The sequence below is a fragment of the Tachyglossus aculeatus genome, chromosome 11 (assembly GCF_015852505.1).
Source record: "Tachyglossus aculeatus isolate mTacAcu1 chromosome 11, mTacAcu1.pri, whole genome shotgun sequence".
NCBI classification, from domain to species: domain Eukaryota; kingdom Metazoa; phylum Chordata; class Mammalia; order Monotremata; family Tachyglossidae; genus Tachyglossus; species Tachyglossus aculeatus.
The window spans coordinates 34,000,623-34,019,490 of NC_052076.1; the positions used below are offsets into that span (position 1 = coordinate 34,000,623).

At 56.2% G+C, this 18,868-nt stretch overlaps 1 protein-coding gene across 1 annotated transcript; it reads left to right on the forward strand.

The window, feature by feature from the left end:
• On the forward strand, window positions 1-17,378 carry ABCG4 (ATP binding cassette subfamily G member 4). The gene is made up of 15 exons (XM_038754163.1): window positions 1-46; window positions 1,270-1,565; window positions 2,221-2,338; window positions 3,335-3,467; window positions 3,669-3,719; window positions 4,529-4,674; window positions 4,852-4,975; window positions 5,299-5,413; window positions 6,429-6,571; window positions 6,781-6,879; window positions 7,224-7,392; window positions 7,511-7,611; window positions 9,127-9,285; window positions 10,518-10,636; window positions 17,115-17,378. Exons 2-15 carry the CDS (start codon window positions 1,277-1,279, stop codon window positions 17,338-17,340), a joined length of 1,992 nt encoding a protein of 663 aa, XP_038610091.1. The 5' UTR covers window positions 1-46; window positions 1,270-1,276; the 3' UTR covers window positions 17,341-17,378.
• Window positions 17,379-18,868: the final 1,490 nt, after the last annotated feature.

An 18,868-nucleotide genomic window follows, 5' to 3' on the forward strand; every position in this document is an offset into this window, starting at 1 on the left:
CCCGTCCCGGTCCGGCCCCTCCCCACGGGACCGCGGCCGGAGCCAGGTAAGGGAGGTGGGGACCAGGACCAGATCACCAGATCCCCCCCCCCCCGGACCCTCTCAGCCGGGGGGCGGGGGGGGGAGGGGAGGGGAGGGGAGGGGGCGCCTCAAGGTGATGGGGGCGGGGGAGGGGGACGGGGACACACACACACACACACACACACACACACACAGAGCCCGGTCCATTTGTCCGTCCCCCCCCCCCCCCGCCCCTCCCAAGGTCCGGGCCGTGCGCCCACTTCCAGGGAGGGAGAGGAGGCGCCGAGCTGGGCCCCGGGGAGCCCCGGACCCCAGCCCCGCCCCGCCCGGGGACACGGGGGCGGGGAGACGGGGGGACAGGGGGACAGGGAGACGGGGGGACAAGGGGGACGGGGGGACAGGGGCAGGGGGACAAGGGGGTAGGGGGACAGGGAGACGGGGGGACAAGGGGGTAGGGGGACAGGGAGACGGGGGGACAAGGGGGACAGGGGGACAAGGGGGTAGGGGGACAGGGGCAGGGAAACAATGGGGTAGGGGGACAGGGAGACGGGGGACTAGGGGGACAGGGGGACAAGGGGGTAGGGGGACAGGGGCAGGGGGACAAGGGGGGCAGGGAGACAATGGGGTAGGGGGACAGGTAGACCGGGGGACTAGGGGGACAGGGGGACAAGGGGGTAGGGGGACAGGGGCAGGGGGACAAGGAGGCAGGGGGACGGGGGGACAGGGGGACAGGGGCAGGGGGACAAAGGGGTAGGGGGACAGGGAGACGGGGGACAGGGGGACAAAGGGGTAGGGGGACAGGGAGACGGGGGACAGGGGGACAGGGACAGGAGGACGGGGGGGTAGGGGGACAGGGGGACAAGGGGGACGGGGGTAGGGGGACAGGGAGACGGGGGGCAAGGGGGACAGGGAGACAGGGGGACAAGGGGGACAGGGACGGGGGACAAGGGGGACAGGAACGGGGGACGGGGGCAGGGGGAACAGGGACAGGGGGACAAGGGGGACAAGGGGGACAGGGTCAGGGGGACAGGGGGACAAGGGGGGACAGGGGAGCAGGGGCAGGGAGCTGCCCCGAGAGCTGGGAAGGGCAGGAGGAGGAATTGGGGTTGGGGGCGCTGGGTCAGAAGGGGGTCTGCAGGAGAGGGGCCGGGACCGGCCTGGCTTGGGGAGAGGGAGGGAGGGGAAGAAAGAGGCAGGTGTGTCGGGGGTCCCCAGCTCGCCCCTTCTCCCCCTTCCCCCCCCTCCCAGGGCGGCGATGGCGGAGAAGGCCCTGGAGGCGGGCGGCGTTGGCCCTGGCCCTGGCCCTGGCCCCGGCCCCGGGCCGGGCCCCGTGGCGGGGGCCGTGGGGTTAGAGGAAGGGGCGGCGGGGCGGGCGGCGGCGGCCCCCGCGGACCCCCCGCTGCTCACCACGCACCTGAAGAAGGTGGAGAACCACATCACCGAGGCCCAGCGCTTCTCCCACCTGCCCAAACGCTCGGCCGTGGACGTGGAGTTCGTGGAGCTCAGCTACTCCGTGCGCGAAGGGCCCTGTTGGCGCAAGAGGGGTAAGGGGCCTGGTTCCCCCACAACCTTCCATCTCACCCTCCATCCCTCCCTCCATCCCACCCTCCATCCCTCCCTCCATCCTTCCTTCCTTCCCTCCCTCCATCCCTCCAACCTGGTCCCCGGAGCGGGGCCTACCCGGGACAGGCTGTTCCTTGGGTTGGGCTGGGCCTGGTGCCCAAGTGTGGGGAGCTGGGATGCCGGGGGCCCGAGTGGGGCCACTGGATTCCCCCTCTGGGATCCCCGGGGGTGGCAAGGAGTGTGGAGGGTAATAAGCGCTCGACAAATAAGATTGAACGGACGAGAGGGGAGTTAGGCCTGGACCGCCCCTCCGCAGTGAGGGAGATCGAAGCCCGGAGAGGGAATCCAGGCATCCTGGTTCCCAGCTCGGCGGTGGGGGCAGAGGGCTCGACCGGCTTATCCCAAACCCCCTGGACTGTCAGGGCCAGGAAAATCAGGGGTGGGATTTCAGGGTCATCATCCCCCCGCCATGACCCCTGACACAGGGGGCATTGGTCCGGGTGCCGAGGAGGGCTGGAGTTGGAGCTGGCATTTTCTCCGGTCCTGATTTCCCTCCTCTTCCTCCTCCTCCTCGTCCTGATTTCCCTCCTCTTCCTCCTCCTCCTCACCCTCCCTGCGCCCCGACGGCTCCCCCAGGGTACAAGACCCTACTCAAGTGTCTGTCCGGCAAGTTCTCCCGCAGGGAGCTTATCGGCATCATGGGCCCCTCCGGCGCCGGCAAGTCCACCTTCATGAACATCCTCGCGGGGTACAGGTTAGTCCGGGTGAGGTACCAGGGGTAGGGGAGATGAGGTCATTCCCGGTTGGGGGGCTGGGGGAGACACAGGTTAATTAATGAATTCAGTCAGTCGTATTTATTGAGCGCTGTGCGCAGAGCACTGTACCAAGCACTTGGGAGGTATAAGTTGGCAACATATAGAGATGGTCCCTACCCACCAACGGGCTCACGGCCTAGAAGGGGGACACAGACGACAGAACGAAACATGTGGACAGGTGTCAAGTCGTCAGAATAAATAGAAATAGAGCTAGATCCTGGTGGAGGAGGGGGCTAGGGAGGTACAGGTCAGTCCTGGGTGGGGGACTTGGAGGAGGTACAGCTCAGCCCCAGTGGGAGGGCTGGGAGAGGTACCAGTGGATACTGGTGTTGCGGGGGGCTTAGGTGACGTAGAGGTCTATCCCGGTGGGATGCTGGGGGAGGTGCCGGGGGGCGGTGTTTTGGGTGGGTATTGGTCTATCCTGACGGGGGGACCTGGGGGAGACTCCCCCCGCACCCCGTCAGTCCCAGAAGGGAAGGGTTTGGGCAGGAACTGGGCTGTCCCAGTTGGGGGTCCTGGGGGAGGTCCCGGTCAGCCCCGGGGGACGGTCTTAGGCAGGTACCGGTCCGTAACGGTGGAGGAGGATCCGGTCAGGCCCGGAGGCGGGGGTCTTGGGCAGGTACCGCTCTGTGTCAGTGGGGGAGGTCCCAGTCAGTCCCAGACTGGAGGTGTCTTGGACAGGTACTGGTCTGCCTCGGTGCAGAGCCCCCGGTCAGTCCCGGGGCGGGGGGTCTTGGGCAGGTACTGGTCCACCTTGATAGGGGAGGTCCCGGTCTCTCTTGGAGTCAGGGGTCTTGGGCAGGTCCTAGCGGTGGTGTTAGAGTCAGCCCCCCAGAGGGGCGGGGCGGGCTGCGGCCTGGTGGGGGACGAGTTGGGGACCCGTCTAGGGCCCCTCTCTCCCAGCGTCCTTCCCCGCCCCTCTCCGCCCTGCCCAGGGAGTCAGGCATGAAGGGGCAGATCCTGGTGAACGGGAGGCCCCGGGAGCTGCGCACCTTCCGCAAGATGTCGTGTTACATCATGCAGGACGACATGCTGCTTCCCCATCTCACCGTGCTCGAGGCCATGATGGTACGTCCCCACCCCTGCTCTCTTCCTCCCTTCCATCCCCAAACCCTCTCCTTCCGCCCACCCTCTCCCTGCCACCCCAAGCTCCCTCCCTCCTGCCCCCCAGCCCCTGTCGGTCCCCCAAAGTGAGCTGTCCCATCCCAGTGACCCCCACCGCCACGGGTCCCCGCCACGTCCCAACCCGCCCCGACTCTCGGACTCCAGGTCTCCGCCAACCTGAAGCTGAATGAAAAACTGGAAGTCAAGAAGGAGTTGGTGAGTGGACGGAAGCAGCGTGGCTCAGTGGAAGGAGCCCGGGCTTTGGAGTCAGAGGTCATGGGTTCAAATCCCGGCTCCGCCAACGGTCTGCTGTGTGACTTTGGGCAAGTCACTTCTCTGGGCCTCAGTTCCCTCAACTGTAAAATGGGGATGAAGACTGTGAGCCCCCTGTGGGACAACCCGATCACCTTGTAACCTCCCCCGCGCTTAGAACGGTGCTTGGCATCATCATCATCATCAATCGTATTTATTGAGCGCTTACTATGTGCAGAGCACTGTACTAAGCACTTGGGAAGTACAAATTGGCAACATATAGAGACAGTCCCTACCCAACAGTGGGCTCACAGTCTAAAAGGGGGGAGACAGAGAACAAAACCAAACATACTAACAAAATAAAATAAATAGAATAGATATGTACAAATAAATAAATAAATAGAGTAATAAATATGTACAAACATATATACAGGTGCTGTGGGGAAGGGAAGGAGGTAAGATGGGGGGGATGGAGAGGGGGACGAGGGGGAGAGGAAGGAAGGGGCTCAGTCTGGGAAGGCCTCCTGGAGGAGGTGAGCTCTCAGCAGGGCCTTGAAGGGAGGAAGAAGTAAGCGCTTAATAAATGCCATCGTTATTATTATTGCACCGAAATCCCCATCACCCCCTTTAACTCTCTGCCCAGCTTTGGGAATGGCGGGGGTGGGAGGTGGCGGGGAGGAGTGATGCGGGCCCGGAGATCCAGGGTGTGAGGTTCGAGGAGGGGCGGCCGCAGGTCTCCGGACTGACGGCGAGGCGGGTCGGGGGGCTTCCAGGTGACGGAGATCCTGACGGCGCTGGGCCTGCTGGACTGTTCGCGTACACGCACCGGGTTGCTCTCCGGAGGGCAGCGAAAGCGCCTGGCCATCGCCCTGGAGCTGGTCAACAACCCTCCCGTCATGTTCTTTGACGAGCCCACCAGGTACGGCAACTGCCTCCCCTCACGACCCCCTAGAGCGTCCGTCCGTCCGTCCCGAGCTCCAGGCGCAGAGCCGGGGTCGCCGGTTGGGGCCCACGCGAAGCCGGTCCTGGGCGGAGAGAAGTAAGGGGCATGGAGTGCCCTTCCCCTCACCTGCCTGCCTCCGCTTCCCTCGGGCAGTGGCCTGGACAGCGCGTCCTGCTTCCAGGTAGTGTCCCTCATGAAGTCCCTGGCCCAGGGGGGCCGCACCATCATCTGCACCATCCACCAGCCCAGCGCCAAGCTCTTCGAGATGTTTGACAAGGTCGGGCCGGGGGCATCCGTGGGGCCCCGGGGGGACCCGGGGAAGGGGCAGGGCTCAGACCTCCCGCCGGGTGCAGCGGGGCCGGGGCGGAGGGGGAGCTGGGCAGGGCCCCTCACTGTGCCCTGGCATCGACAGAGAGAGCTGTGTGCAGGGCACCGGGGACTCCTCTCCAGACCTGAAGGGCACAGAGGTGGGTAGTGCCCACCCCAGCGGCCCTGGCGGGAGGGAGAAGGGGGCGGAGGGTGGGTAGACCCACTCGCTCCTCGGCTCTTACCAACACTTCCCCCCTTCTCTCTTCCTCCCTTACAACCCGCCCGCTGCAGCTGTACATCTTGAGCCAAGGCCAGTGCATCTTCAAAGGGGGGGTCACCAACCTGATCCCCTATCTGAAAGGGCTGGGCCTGCACTGCCCCACCTACCACAACCCGGCCGATTTCAGTGAGTGGCCGCAGGCCGATCCTGCCGGGGCTGGGTGGGCTGGAGAGGCAGAGGAGTATGCTTTGCGCGTAGTAAACGCTTAACTTCTCCGAGTCTCAGTTACCTCATCCGTAAAATGGGGATTAAGACTGTGAGCCCCACGCGGGACAACCTGATCACCTTGTATCCCCCCCCAGTGCTTGTATATATGGTTGTACATATTCATTACTCTATTTATTTATTTATTTATTTTACTTGTACATATCTATCCTATTTATTTTATTTTGTTAGTATGTTTGGTTTAGTTCTCTGTCTCCCCCTTTTAGACTGTGAGCCCACTGTTGGGTAGGGACTGTCTCTCTATGTTGCCAATTTGTACTTCCCAAGCACTTAGTACAGTGCTCTGCACATAGTAAGCACTCAATAAATACGGTTGATGATGATGATGATGATGATGATGATGATGAACAGTGCCTTGCACATCGTAAGTGCTTAACAAATGCCATTATTATTATTATTATTAATCAATCAATCAATCGTATTTATTGAGCGCTTACTATGTGCAGAGCACTGTACTAAGCGCTTGGGAAGTACAAATTGGCAACACATAGAGACAGTCCCTACCCAACAGTGGGCTCACAGTCTAAAAGGGGGAGACAGAGAACAGAACCAAACATACCAACAAAATAAAATAAATAGGATAGAAATGTACAAGTAAAATAAATAAATAAATAAATAAATAGAGTAATAAATATGTACAACCATATATACATATATACAGGTGCTGTGGGGAAGGGAAGGAGGTAAGATGGGGGGATGGAGAGGGGGACGAATGCCATTACTATTATGAACTCAAGGCCTTCTCCAGGCTCAGAGCGGGGCTGGATCTGTGTTTCTGTGTACTTGTGTGCGTGTGTGTTTGTGTGTGTGTGTGTGTGTGTGTGAGAGAGAGTGTGTGTGTGTGTGTGTGTGTGTGTGAGAGAGAGAGAGAGAATGTATGTGTGTCTGAACTTCTTCTCCTCCCCACGGTCCCCAGTCATCGAAGTGGCATCGGGCGAGTATGGCGACTTGAATCCCCTGCTCTTCCGGGCGGTTCAGAATGGACTGTGCACCACGGCGGAGAAGAAGGGCAGCCCAGGGCATGGCGATACCAACACCCCCTGCCCCCCGCGCCCCACGGTGAGCAAGGAAGTGCCATGGGCACCTGGACTGAAGCCCCAGGCTGACCCCGGGGGCCAGGCGGCCAGTGGACAAGAGAGTTTCTGGAGCCCTGAGATGACTGGGGCAGAGGGGCCTCGGTTCCCCCGGGTTGGGGTGCCGAGGGCTGGAGGCCGGACTAGGGGTTGGGTGAGGCCGACCTTCCCCTGACCTCCTCCCGACCTCCCCAGGAAGTGGACCACATCGAAAGCCACACCTTTGCCACCAGTACCCTCACGCAGTTCTGCATCCTCTTCAAGAGAACCTTCCTGTCCATCCTCAGGGACACGGTGAGGGGCCGGGGCTAGAGGCCGGGGCAGCGCCTGGGCCTGCGGGGAACGTGTCTGTTTACTGTTGTCGTCCTGTACTCTCCGGAGCGCTTAGTACAGTGCTCTGCACGCTGTAAGGGCTCAGCAGATATGGCTGACTGAATGAATGCGAGGTTTGTGGGGGGTGGAGGGAATCCCACCCTGCTCCTCATGGGTGTCTCGGGACACCTAAGTCCCTTCCCCCATTCTTGGAGCAGCTGTTGTCCCACCTCCCTTCCTGCCCTCCGATAAACACCGGTGTGTTGCTTCCCCCGTCCCCCGGGCCCTCCAGGTGCTCACACACCTGCGGTTCATGTGCCCTCCAGGTGCTCACACACCTGCGGTTCATGTCCCACGTGCTCATCGGCGTCCTCATCGGCCTGCTCTACCTGCACATCGGCGACGACGCCGGCAAAGTCTTCAACAATACTGGCTGCCTCTTCTTCTCCATGCTCTTCCTCATGTTCGCCGCCCTCATGCCCACCGTCCTCACTTGTGAGTCGCCCAGCGGGCCCGGCCGGGCCCCGGGGTCCAGGTCCCGAGGCCGGGCGGTGGGGCGGGGTGCGGCAGGATTCCCGGGCGGGTCTCCCGACCGGCTCCGTCTCCCTTCCAGTCCCGCTGGAGATGGCCGTCTTCATGCGCGAACATCTCAACTACTGGTACAGCCTCAAAGCGTACTACCTGGCCAAGACAATGGCTGATGTTCCCTTCCAGGTCAGTCCTCTTCGTCTCCACCCTGGGGGAGAGAGGGAGAGCTGAGGCCTATTCATCCCGGCTCCGCCCATTGTCAGCCGGGTGACTTTGGGCAAGTCACTTAACTTCTCTGTGCCTCAGTGACCTCATCTGGAAAATGGGGATGAAGACTGTGAGCCCCCCCGTGGGACAACCCGATCACCTTGTATCCTCCCCATCATCATCATCATCAATCGTATTTATTGAGCGCTTACTGTGTGCAGAGCGCTGTACTAAGCGCTTGAGAAGTACAAGTTGGGAACATATAGAGACAGTCCCTAGTGCTTAGAACAGTGCTTTGCACATAGTAGGCGCTTAACAAATGCCATCAATATTATTATTATTATTCAATCGTATTAATGAGCGTTTGCTGTGTGCAGAGCCCGGAATAAGGGCTTGGGAGAGTCCTTATTCTCCCAACAGGTGCATTCCCCACCCACAATGAACTTACAGTCTAGAGGGGGAGGCGGACAGTAAGAGAAATCAATAAATTACAGATCAATCAATCATTCATATTTATTGAGCGCTTACTGTGTGCAGAACACTGTACTAAGCGCTTGGGAAGTACAAGTTGGCAACATATAGAGACGGTCCCTACCCAACAGTGGGCTCACAGTCTAGAAGACTGTGATATGGACATGATACAGATAAGTACAAGTAACTGTATTCCCAAGCGCTTAGTACAGTGTTCTGCACACAGTAAGCGCTCAATAAATACGATTGAAGAGTGCCGTGGGGCTAGGAGGGGGGAATGAATGAAGGGAGCGAGTCAGGGCTCCGCGGAAGGGAGTGGGAGAAGAGGAAAGCCTGGCAGAGGCACTGACCGTCAGGCCCTGGGAGCTGAGGGGACAGGTGCACCCTGGCTCTCATTCATTCATTTATTCATTCAGAGAAGCAACGTGGCTCAGTGGAAAGAACCCGGGCTTTGGAGTCAGTGGTCATGGGTTCAAATCCCACCTCCACCAGTTGTCACCTGTGTGACTTTGGGCAAGTCACTTCGCTTCTCTGCGCCTCAGTTCCCTCATCTGTAAAATGGGGATTGACTGTGAGCCCCCTGTGGGACAACCTGATCACCTAGTAACCTCCCTAGCGCTTAGAACAGTGCTTTGCACATAGTAAGCGCTTAATAAATGCCATTATTATTATTAAATCATATTTATTGGGCACTTACCGTATGCAGATCACTGTACTGAGTGCTTGGGAAGTACAATTCAGCAACATATAGAGACGGTCCCTACCCCACAACGGGCTCACTCTTGATGTGGTCCACTTCCTGGGAAGGTCAGGATGAAGTCACGGGAAGGTCAGCCTCATCCCACCCCCAGTCCAACCTCCAGGCCTTGGCACCACAACCCAGATGGACAGAAACACCCCAGTCATCCCAGGTCTCCAGGCAGAGGCTGGGGTGGTTGGGTGTCTAACTTCAGGGTTTGCGGAGGGAGGGGTTGGAGCTGCTGTCGATACCCCCCATCCCTTCCTCATCCCCCCTCTCCCCAGGTAGTGTGTCCCATCGCCTACTGTAGCATCGTGTACTGGATGACGAGCCAACCCCCCGAGGCCACCCGCTTCCTGCTCTTCTCTGCCCTGGCCACGGCCACCGCTCTTGTAGCCCAGTCCTTGGGGCTACTCATTGGCGCGGCCTCCAACTCCCTGCAGGTGAGGAGAGGGGGCCTTCCCAGACTGAGCCCCCTTCTTCCTTTCCCCCTCCCCATCCCCCCGCCTTACCTCCTTCCCCTCCCCACAGCACCTGTATATATGTATTTATTACTCTATTTTATTTGTACATATTTATTCTATTTATTTTATCTTGTTAATACGCTTCGTTTTGTTGTCCGTCTCCCCCTTCTAGACTGTGAGCCCACTGTTGGGTAGGGACCATCTCTAGATGTTGCCAACTTGGACTTCCCAAGCGCTTAGTCCAGTGCTCTGCACACAGTAAGCGCTCAATAAATACGATCGAATGAATGAATGAATGGGGGGCCGATGGGGACGGCGAGGAGTCAGCATTCGGTCATTCAGTCGTATTTATTGAGCGCTTACTGCGGGCAGAGCACCGGACTACGCACTTGGGTGAGTACAATAGAACGATGACAGACATTCCCTGCCCGCAACGAGCTTACGGTCGAGAGAGGGAGGCAGACATTAATAGGAATGAATAAATGGCAGATGTGGACGTAAGTGCTGTGGGGCTGGATAAAGGGAGCGGGTTAGGGTGACATAGAAGGGAGTGGGAGAAGAGGAAAGGGGGGCTTAATCAGGGAAGGCCTCCTGGAGGAAGGCTTTGAAGTTGGGGAGGGTCATTGCCTGTCAGATATGAGGAGGGAGGGCGTTCCGGGCCAAAGGTGGGACGTGGGCGAGGGGTCGGCGGCGAGGTAGATGAGATGGAGGTACGGTGAGGGTCCCAGGGAGCGTGCGGGTCACCCACGCAACCGTGTGTAGGGGTTCATTCATTCATTCAATTGTATTTATTAATAATAATAATAATAATAATGGCATTTGTTAAGCACTTACTATGTGCAAAGCACTGTTCTAAGCGCTGGGGAGGTTACAAGGTGATCAGGTTGTCCCATGGGGGGCTCACAGTCTTATGCAGTAGTCAAGGCAGGATAGGATACATGCTTGCATCAGCATGGTCGCAGTTAGGATGGAGAGGAAAGAGAAGGTTTTAGCGGCGCTACGAAGGATTTGGTGACAGATTGATATTGAGCACTTACTGTGTGCAGAGCACTGTACTAAGCGCTTGGGAAGTCCAAGTTGGCAACATCTAGAGACGGTCCCTACCCAACAGTGGGGTCACAGTCTAGAAGGGGGAGACAGACGGCAAAACAAGGCGGCAAGGGGTGAGGGCGGGAGGCTCCCCGTGCCGTTCTGACGGCTTCCCCTACCAGGTGGCCACCTTCGTGGGACCTGTCACGGCCATCCCGGTCCTCCTCTTCTCCGGCTTCTTCGTCAGCTTCAAAACCATCCCAACATACCTGCAGTGGAGCTCCTACCTCTCCTACGTCAGGTCAGGCTCCCCGCCCTGCCCCACCCCGCCCTCCCTGTCTGCCCTCCCCTCTCCCGCCTATTGCCTCAACCATCATTGGTATTTATTGGGCACCTCCTGGGCACCTCTTGGGTGTGGCACCGCAGAGTCCTTGAGAGAGGCCACTAGAAACAAAAGACACAGTCTCTGCCTTCTAGGGATTGGCACCCCAGCAGAAGAGACGGACAGACTCAGTTTATTTCCACACAGTGCTGGACCGAACAAAGGCTCGGTCCAGAGGGAGTTCTCAAGGATAATAATGGTAAAAAAATAATCGTCATCATGATACTGGAGAAGCAGCATGGCTCAGTGGAAAGAACCCGGGCTTTGGAGTCAGAGGTCATGGGTTCAAATCCCAGCTCCGCCACCTAATAATAATAATAATAATGATGGCATTTGTTAAGCACTTACTCTGTGCAGAGCACTGTTCTAAGCGCTGGGGGGGATGCAGTGTGATCAAGTTGTCCCACGTGGGGCTCTCAGTCTTAATCCCCATTTTTACAGATGAGGTAACGGGCTCAGAGAAGTTAAGTGACTTGCCCAAGGTCACACAGCAGACTTGTGGTGGGACCGGGATTCGAACCCATGACCTCGGACTCCAAAGCCCGGGCTCTTTCCACCGAGCCACGCTGCTGCACTTGTCAGCTGTGTGACTTTGGGCAAGCCACTTCGCTTCTCTGGGCCTCAGTTCCCTCTTCTGTAAAATGGGGATGAAGACAGTGAGCCTCACATGGGACAACCTGACCACCTTGTATCCCCCCAGCGCTTAGAACAGTGCTTTGCACATAGTAAGCGCTTAACAAGTACCATCATTATTATTATTATTATTAAAGAGTACGGGCTGTGGAGTCAGTGGTCATGGGTTCAAATCCCCGCTCCGCCAATTGTCAGCTGTGTGGCTTTGGGCAAGTCACTTCACTTCTCTGCGCCTCAGTTCCCTCAGGGATTAATGGGGATGAAGACTGTGAGCCCCACGTGGGACAACCTGATCACCTTGTATCCCCCGCCAGCGCTTAGAACACAGTGCTTTGCACATAGTAAGCGCTTAATAGATGCCATCATCATCATTATTATTATTATTACATCTGGGTGTTTGTTATGCTCTCACTGTGTGTTCCGTGTGCGCTAGACACTGAGGTGGATGCAGTGAATCCAATCATTCGCACATAGGGCTCACAGACAAAGGGGGAGGGAGAGCAGGTGATGAATCCCCATTTTATAGATGAGGAAACTGAGGCCCAGCGAAGTGAAGTCACTTGCCCAAAGTCACCCGACAGGTAAGTTGCGGGTCTGGGGTAAGAACCCCTGTTTCCTCATGGCCAGTCCCGACTTCTTTCCACTAAGTCACATGGCTTCTCTTTCTGGAAGCTTGGGAGGATTGGGTGAAACCGAATAGCAGGGCTATAATAATAATAGTTGTGGTGTTTATTGAACACTTATGTGCCACACACTGTACTAAGCGATCCCCTCCCCGTCGCCCCCCACATGCCCTACTCCCTTCCCCTCCCCACAGCACTTGTATGTATTCCTGCATATTTATTACTTTATTTTATTTGTACATATCCACTCTTATTAATGATGCATATATAGCTATAATCCTATTTATTCCGATAGTATTGACACTTGTCTACTTGTTTTGTTGTCCGTCTCCCCCTTCTAGACTGTGAGCCCGTTGTTGGGCAGGGACCGTCTCTATACGTTGCCAATTTGTACCTAGCGCTTAGTCCAGTGTTCTGCACCCAGTGAGCGCTCAGTAATAATAATAATGATGGCATTTAGTAAGCGCTTACTGGGTGCAGAGCACTGTTCTAAGCGCTGAATAAGCTCAATAAGTACGACTGAACGAATGAATGAAGAAAGGAGGGCTCAGTCAGGGAAGGCCACTTGGAGGAGATGTGTCTTCAATAAGAGTCATTGTCTTTCGCATATGAGGGGGGACGGCGTTTCAGGTCAGAGGCTGGACTGTGAGCCCACTGTTGGGTAGGGACCGTCTCTGTGTGTTGCCAACTTGGACTTCCCAAGCGCTTAGTACAGTGCCCTGCACACAGTAAGCGCTCAATAAATACGATTGAATGAACAAATGAACGACTAGAGAGAGAGGTCGTCAGCCAGACAGACGAGATCGAGGTACAGAGAGGAGCAAAATATGTGGGCTGGGTTCTTCACCTCCCTTCTCTCCTTCTCCAGCCCAGCCCGCACCCTCCGCTTCTCCGCCGCTAATCTCCTCCCCGTACCTCGTTCTCGCCCGTCCCGCCATCACCCCCGGCCCACGTCATCCCCCGGGCCCGGAATGCCCCCAATCCCTCCGCCCATCCGCCAAGCTAGCTCTCTTCCTCCCTTCAAGGCCTTACTGAGAGCTCACCTCCTCCAGGAGGCCTTCCCAGCCTGAGCCCCTTCCTTCCTCTCCCCCTCCTCCCCCTCTCCATTCCCCCATCTTACCTCCTTCCCTTCCCCACAGCACCTGTATATATGTATATATGTTTGTACATATTTATTACTCTATTTATTTATTTTACTTGTACATATCTATTCTATTTATTTTATTTTGTTAGTATGTTTGGTTTTGTTCTCTGTCTCCCCCTTCTAGACTGTGAACCCACTGTTGGGTAGGAACCGTCTCTATATGTTGCCAACTTGGACTTCCCAAGCGCTTAGTCCAGTGCTCTGCACACAGTAAGCGCTCAATAAATACGATCGATTGATTGACCGATAGTAAGAGAGGAGCGAGGCGAGGAGCGGGGCAAGGTGACTGAAAGTCAAGAGGGGATAAGCTCTTTCCACCAATCCGGCCCTAATCCCATTCTGCTCGAGTCTGTCTGTTTAAACTCAGCTGACCCAATGAAGCAACCGTCTTGCGGTCATCATCATCATCATTTATTGAGCGCTTACTGGTCCTGGGTGGATTCTCTGGGTCACAGCCTGAAGAGGAGACCCAACAACTGACTCGTTCCTTTATTTTCTCTAGCCACCCTGACTCGGGTGCCTCAGTTGGGCAACTGGCTTTCGGGTTCTCACCTATTCGTTTAGTTCCTCTCCATCAATCAATCAAGCGTATTCATTGAGCGCTTATTCATTTGGTCGTCTTTATTGAGCGCTTATTCATTCAAATGTATTTATTGAGCGCTTGCTGTGTGCAGAGCACTGGACTAAGCGCTTGGGAAGTACAAGTTGGCAAAATATAGAGACGGTCCCTACCCAACAGCAGGCTCACAGTCTAGAAGGGGGAGACAGACAACGGAACAAAACATGTGGACAGGTGTCAAGTCGTCAGAACAAATAGAATTAAAGCTAAATGCACATCATTTGGAGAAACAGCGTGGCTCAGTGGAAAGAGCCCGGGCTTTGGAGTCAGAGGTCATGGGTTCAAATGCCGGCTCCTCCAATTGTCAGCTGTGTGACTTTGGGCAAGTCACTTAACTTCTCTGGGCCCCAGTTCCCTCATCTGTAAAATGGGGATTGAGACTGTGAGCCCCCCAGGGGGACAACCTGATCACCTTGTAACCTCCCCAGTGCTTAGAACAGTGCTTTGCACATAGTAAGCGCTTAATAAATATCATTATTATTATTATTATTATTATCATTACCAAATTAAATAGAATAGTAAATATATAGTGTAATGAATCTGTACAAACATATATACAGGTGCTGTGGGGAGGGGAAGGAGGAGAGGAAAAAGGGGGCTCAGTCCGGGAAGGCCTCTTGGAGGAGGTGAGCTCTCAGTAGGGCTTTGAAGGGAGGAAGAGAGCTGGGTTGGCGGATGTTTATTGTGGGCACAGCACTGCACTGAGCGCTTGGGAGAGGACAACGTAACAGAGTTGGTTAGACACCTACCCTGTCCACAAGGAGCTGACAGCCTAGGGCAGGAGACGGTCATTAATATAAATAAGTAAATTGTGGACATGTGTATATATATATATATATGCATATATATATACATTAATTATTTATATATTTACTTATATACATATATAGCTGCGGGGCAGAAGGTAGGATGAATTAAAGGTGCAGCTCCAAGTGCAAGGGTGACACAGAAGGGAGTTGTAGAAGAGGAAATGAGGGCCGGTTATGAGTTTGCCGATTCATCAGCGACTAAGTGATCACAAAGAAAACCAAACGACTCCCTAAGCTCTGTATGTGCCACACTCTTTTAGCTTTAAGTGAATATGGAGATGGGAGCAGCCTTGATTAATGAAGAAAAATGCTAATTAGCTTGGCACCGGGCTACTTGTTTTCTCTGCTGAAAGCTGACTTGGGGCTTCTCTGTGATTCTCTCTGGGGCCAATCAATCAATCATATTTATTGAGCACTTACTGTGTGCAGAGCACTGTACTAAGCGCTTGGGAAGTACAAGTTGGCAACATATAGAGACAGTCCCTACCCAACAGTGGGCTCACAGCCCAGGCAGATGGGCTCTCGGGGGCCGGTGCCTTGGCTGACCCCTCAGTCAGGGGTGTCCCGTGTCTAAGCCCTCCTTTCCCTCCCTCCTTAAATCTGATAATGACTCTCCCCCCGCAACCCCATTTAAATAATAATAATAATGATGGCATTTGTTAAGCGCTTACTATGTGCAAAGCCCTGTTCTAAGCGCTGGGGGGATACAAGGTGATCAGGTTGTCCCATGTGGGGCTCACAGTCTTCATCCCCATTTTACAGGTGAGGTAACTGAGGCCCAGAGAAGTTAAGTGACTTGCCCAGAGTCACACAGCTAAGTGGCGGAGCCAGGCCCATCTCTCCTCCAAGTGGTCTTCCCTGACTAAGCCCTCCTTTCCTCTTCTCCCTCTCCCTTCTGCGTCTCCCTGATTTCACTGTAGAGAAGCAGCGTGGCTCAGTGGAAAGAGCCCGGGCTTTGGAGTCAGTGGTCATGGGTTCAAATCCTCGCTCTGCCAATTGTCAGCTGTGTGACTTTGGGCAAGTCACTGAACTTCTCTGTGCCTCAGTTACCTCATCTGTAAAATGGGGATTAAGACTGTGAGCCCCCTGTGGGACAACCTGATCACCTTGTAACCTCCCCAGCGCTTAGAACGGTGCTTCGCACATAGTAAGCACTTAATAAATGCCATCATTATTATTATTATCATTATTCATTCCCCACTCCCAGCCCCACACGACTTTTGTCCACGTCTGTAATTTATTTCTATTAACATCTGCCTCCCCCTCTAGACTGTAAGCTCGCTGTGGGCAGGGAGCGTGCCTGTTATATCGCTTTACTGTCCTCTCCCGAGCGCTCAGTCCAGTGCTCTGCCCTCGGTAAGCGCTCAGTAAAGCAGCCTGGCTCAGTGGAAAGACCCCGGGCTTTGGAGTCAGAGGTCATGGGTTCAAATCCTGGCTTCACCAATTGGCAGCTGTGTGACTTTGGGCCAGTCACTTCACTTCTCTGGACCTCAGTTACCTCATCTGTAAAATGGGGATTAAGACTGTGAGCCCCACGTGGGACAACCTGATCACCTTGTAACCTTCCCAGTGCTTAGAACGGTGTTTTGCACATAGTAAGCACTTAATAAATACCATCATTATTATTATTATCATTATTCATTCCCCCCTCCCAGCCCCGCACGACTTTTGTCCACGTCTGTAATTTATTTCTATTAACATATGTCTCCCCCTCTAGACTGTAAGCTCGCTGTGGGCAGGGAGCGTGCCTGTTATATCGCTTTACTGTCCTCTCCCGAGCGCTCAGTCCAGTGCTCTGTACTCGGTAAGCGCTCAGTAAAGCAGCCTGGCTCAGTGGAAAGAGCCCGGGCTTTGGAGTCAGAGGTCATGGGTTCAAATCCCGGCTCTGCCAATTAGCAGCTGTGTGACTTTGGGCCAGTTGCTTCACTTCTCTGGGCCTCGGTGACCTCATCTGTAAAATGGGAATTAAGACTGTGAGCCCCATGTGGGACAACCTGATCACCTTGAACCTCCCCAGTGCTTAGAATGGTGCTTTGCACATAGTAAGCGCTTAATAAATGCCATCATTATTATTATTATCATTATTCATTCCCCCCTCCCAGCCCCGCACGACTTTTGTCCACATCTGTAATTTATTTCTATTAACATCTGTCTCCCCCTCTAGACTGTAAGCTCACTGTGGGCAGGGAGCGTGCCTGTTATATCGCTTTACTGTCCTCTCCCGAGCGCTCAGTCCAGTGCTCTGCACTGGGTAAGCGCTCAGTAAAGCAGCCTGGCTCAGTGGAAAGAGCCCGGGCTTTGGAGTCAGAGGTCACGGGTTCAAATCCGCCAATTGGCAGCTGTGTGACTTTGGGCCAGTCGCTTCACTTCTCTGGGCCTCGGTGACCTCATCTGTAAAATGGGAATGAAGACTGTGAGCCCCATGTGGGACAACCTGATCACCCTGTAACCTCCCCAGCGCTTAGAACAGTGCCTTGCTCATAGTAAGCGCTTAGTAAATGCCATTATTATTATTATTATTATTATTATTAAATCCGATTGACTGACCGACCGACTCTCCCACGCTCAGGTACGGCTTCGAGGGCGTGATCCTGACCATCTACGGGATGGGGCGGGCGGACCTGTCCTGCCCGGTCAGCTTCTGCCCCTTCCAGCAGCCCAGCCGCATCCTGCAGGAGCTGGACGTGGAGGACGCCCGGCTCTATCTGGATTTCCTCGTGCTGGGGGTCTTCTTCCTGGCCCTCCGGCTCCTGGCCTATCTGGTCCTGCGCTACCGGGTCAAATCGGAGAGATAGATAGAGCTCTCCATCCCCACCGCTGGAGACCCCCGCCCAGCCCCCTCGGCACCCCCCGCCCCCGGCTCCCCCAGCCCCTAGGGACTGTTTTAACCTCAGAGACTGCGGTTGCCAGAGTCGCCGCTTCCCCCCACCCTGACAAGAAAACAGACAAACAAAAAACTGTCTGCTCTCCCCCTCTCTCCTGATGCCTGGGTCCTCCCTAGGTTTGTGCCCTCTTCCAGCCTGTGTTGCCCTCCTATTTCTGTGCTGTTTGTGGCTCTCCCCTCCCTGCTCCCCGAGGCTGGGGTTAGCCCCTTCCCCTGTCCTGCTGCTCCATCTGCTCCGAAGCCTTCCCGACACGGGGACCGCTGATTCCTTCCCCTTCCCCAATCCTCCCTGGCGCCTCTTGAATCTGACCAAAGTGCCCCCTCTTCCCGGGGCTCCCACCGCACAAGTGTTTGTAAGCAACCTTTCACCCTGCCCCCTACACACCCCTTTCTGGGCTGCAAAGATGGTTCTTCTGGGGCGATTATCCGTCCTAACGTCGGACGTGGGACGGATGGGAAGGCTACTCTGGAAGTCTCCTCCCTGGGTGCCAGGGTGACGGGACAATCCAAGGTGGGCAGAAGCTCTGCCCTCTCTGCCTCGGTCTTCCCAGGCCTGGGGCCCGGGCGGGGGGCCGGGGGGCAAATCTCCCCTGACTCGCTTCCCCGCTTCTAGCCAGGGCTACACAGCAATAACGCTCCCGCCCCCAGCAACTCTGGAAAATGCACTTTAACGGGGTCCGGGGCCGGAGGGGGAGGTTCAGGCTAGGAGACCCCTTACCCCTCCCCTGCCTCGTCGCTTCACACGCGGTCTCTGCCGCGCGCAGGCGTGCACACAATCCTCCCCCCCACCCACCCACCATGGTGCAGCCAGATTCTGGAGGCTGGGGGTGCCCAGGGTGGAGGGTGGATGGCACGCAGGGCCCTGTCCAGTCCCGTGCCACCTTCCCTCTCGGCTGGGCGGCTCTCCAGGGGGCTGTGGGCGCAGGCCTCTTACTTCCCCCGCCATCCGGGGCCGGGCCCAACGGGCCATTTGCCTCCCCCAGGGGCTGCCCTCCCCTTCCCTGGGCATGAGCCCCCTCCCCAGCCCCTTCCCCTTCCCTGCCGCTTTGTCCGCGTCCCAGCCGCCCCAGAAAGGGACACGTTGTTGACCCCGGGCCTGACGCAGAGGCAGCCAGAGCATGGCTGGCTTCTCCGGAGGGGCCCAGGCTCTCCGCTGCTAACCTCTCCTCTCCCTCCCGGGGGCTGGGCCCCCTCCCCTCCTCCCCAGCAAGCCTCCCTTGGCACCAAGGTGCCAGTTGTACTTGTGGGATTCCCCCCGTTATTAATAAAACCTATTTATACTGTAGGCGGGCCTGGGCGTTGGTCTGTCAGTTTGGGGCTGGGCTGAGTGGTCTCCTGGGGACCTGGTGCCTCTTCATTCATTCGTTTGTATTTACTGACTGCTTACCGTGTGCAGAATCGATCAATCGATCGTATTTATTGAGCGCTCACTGTGTGCA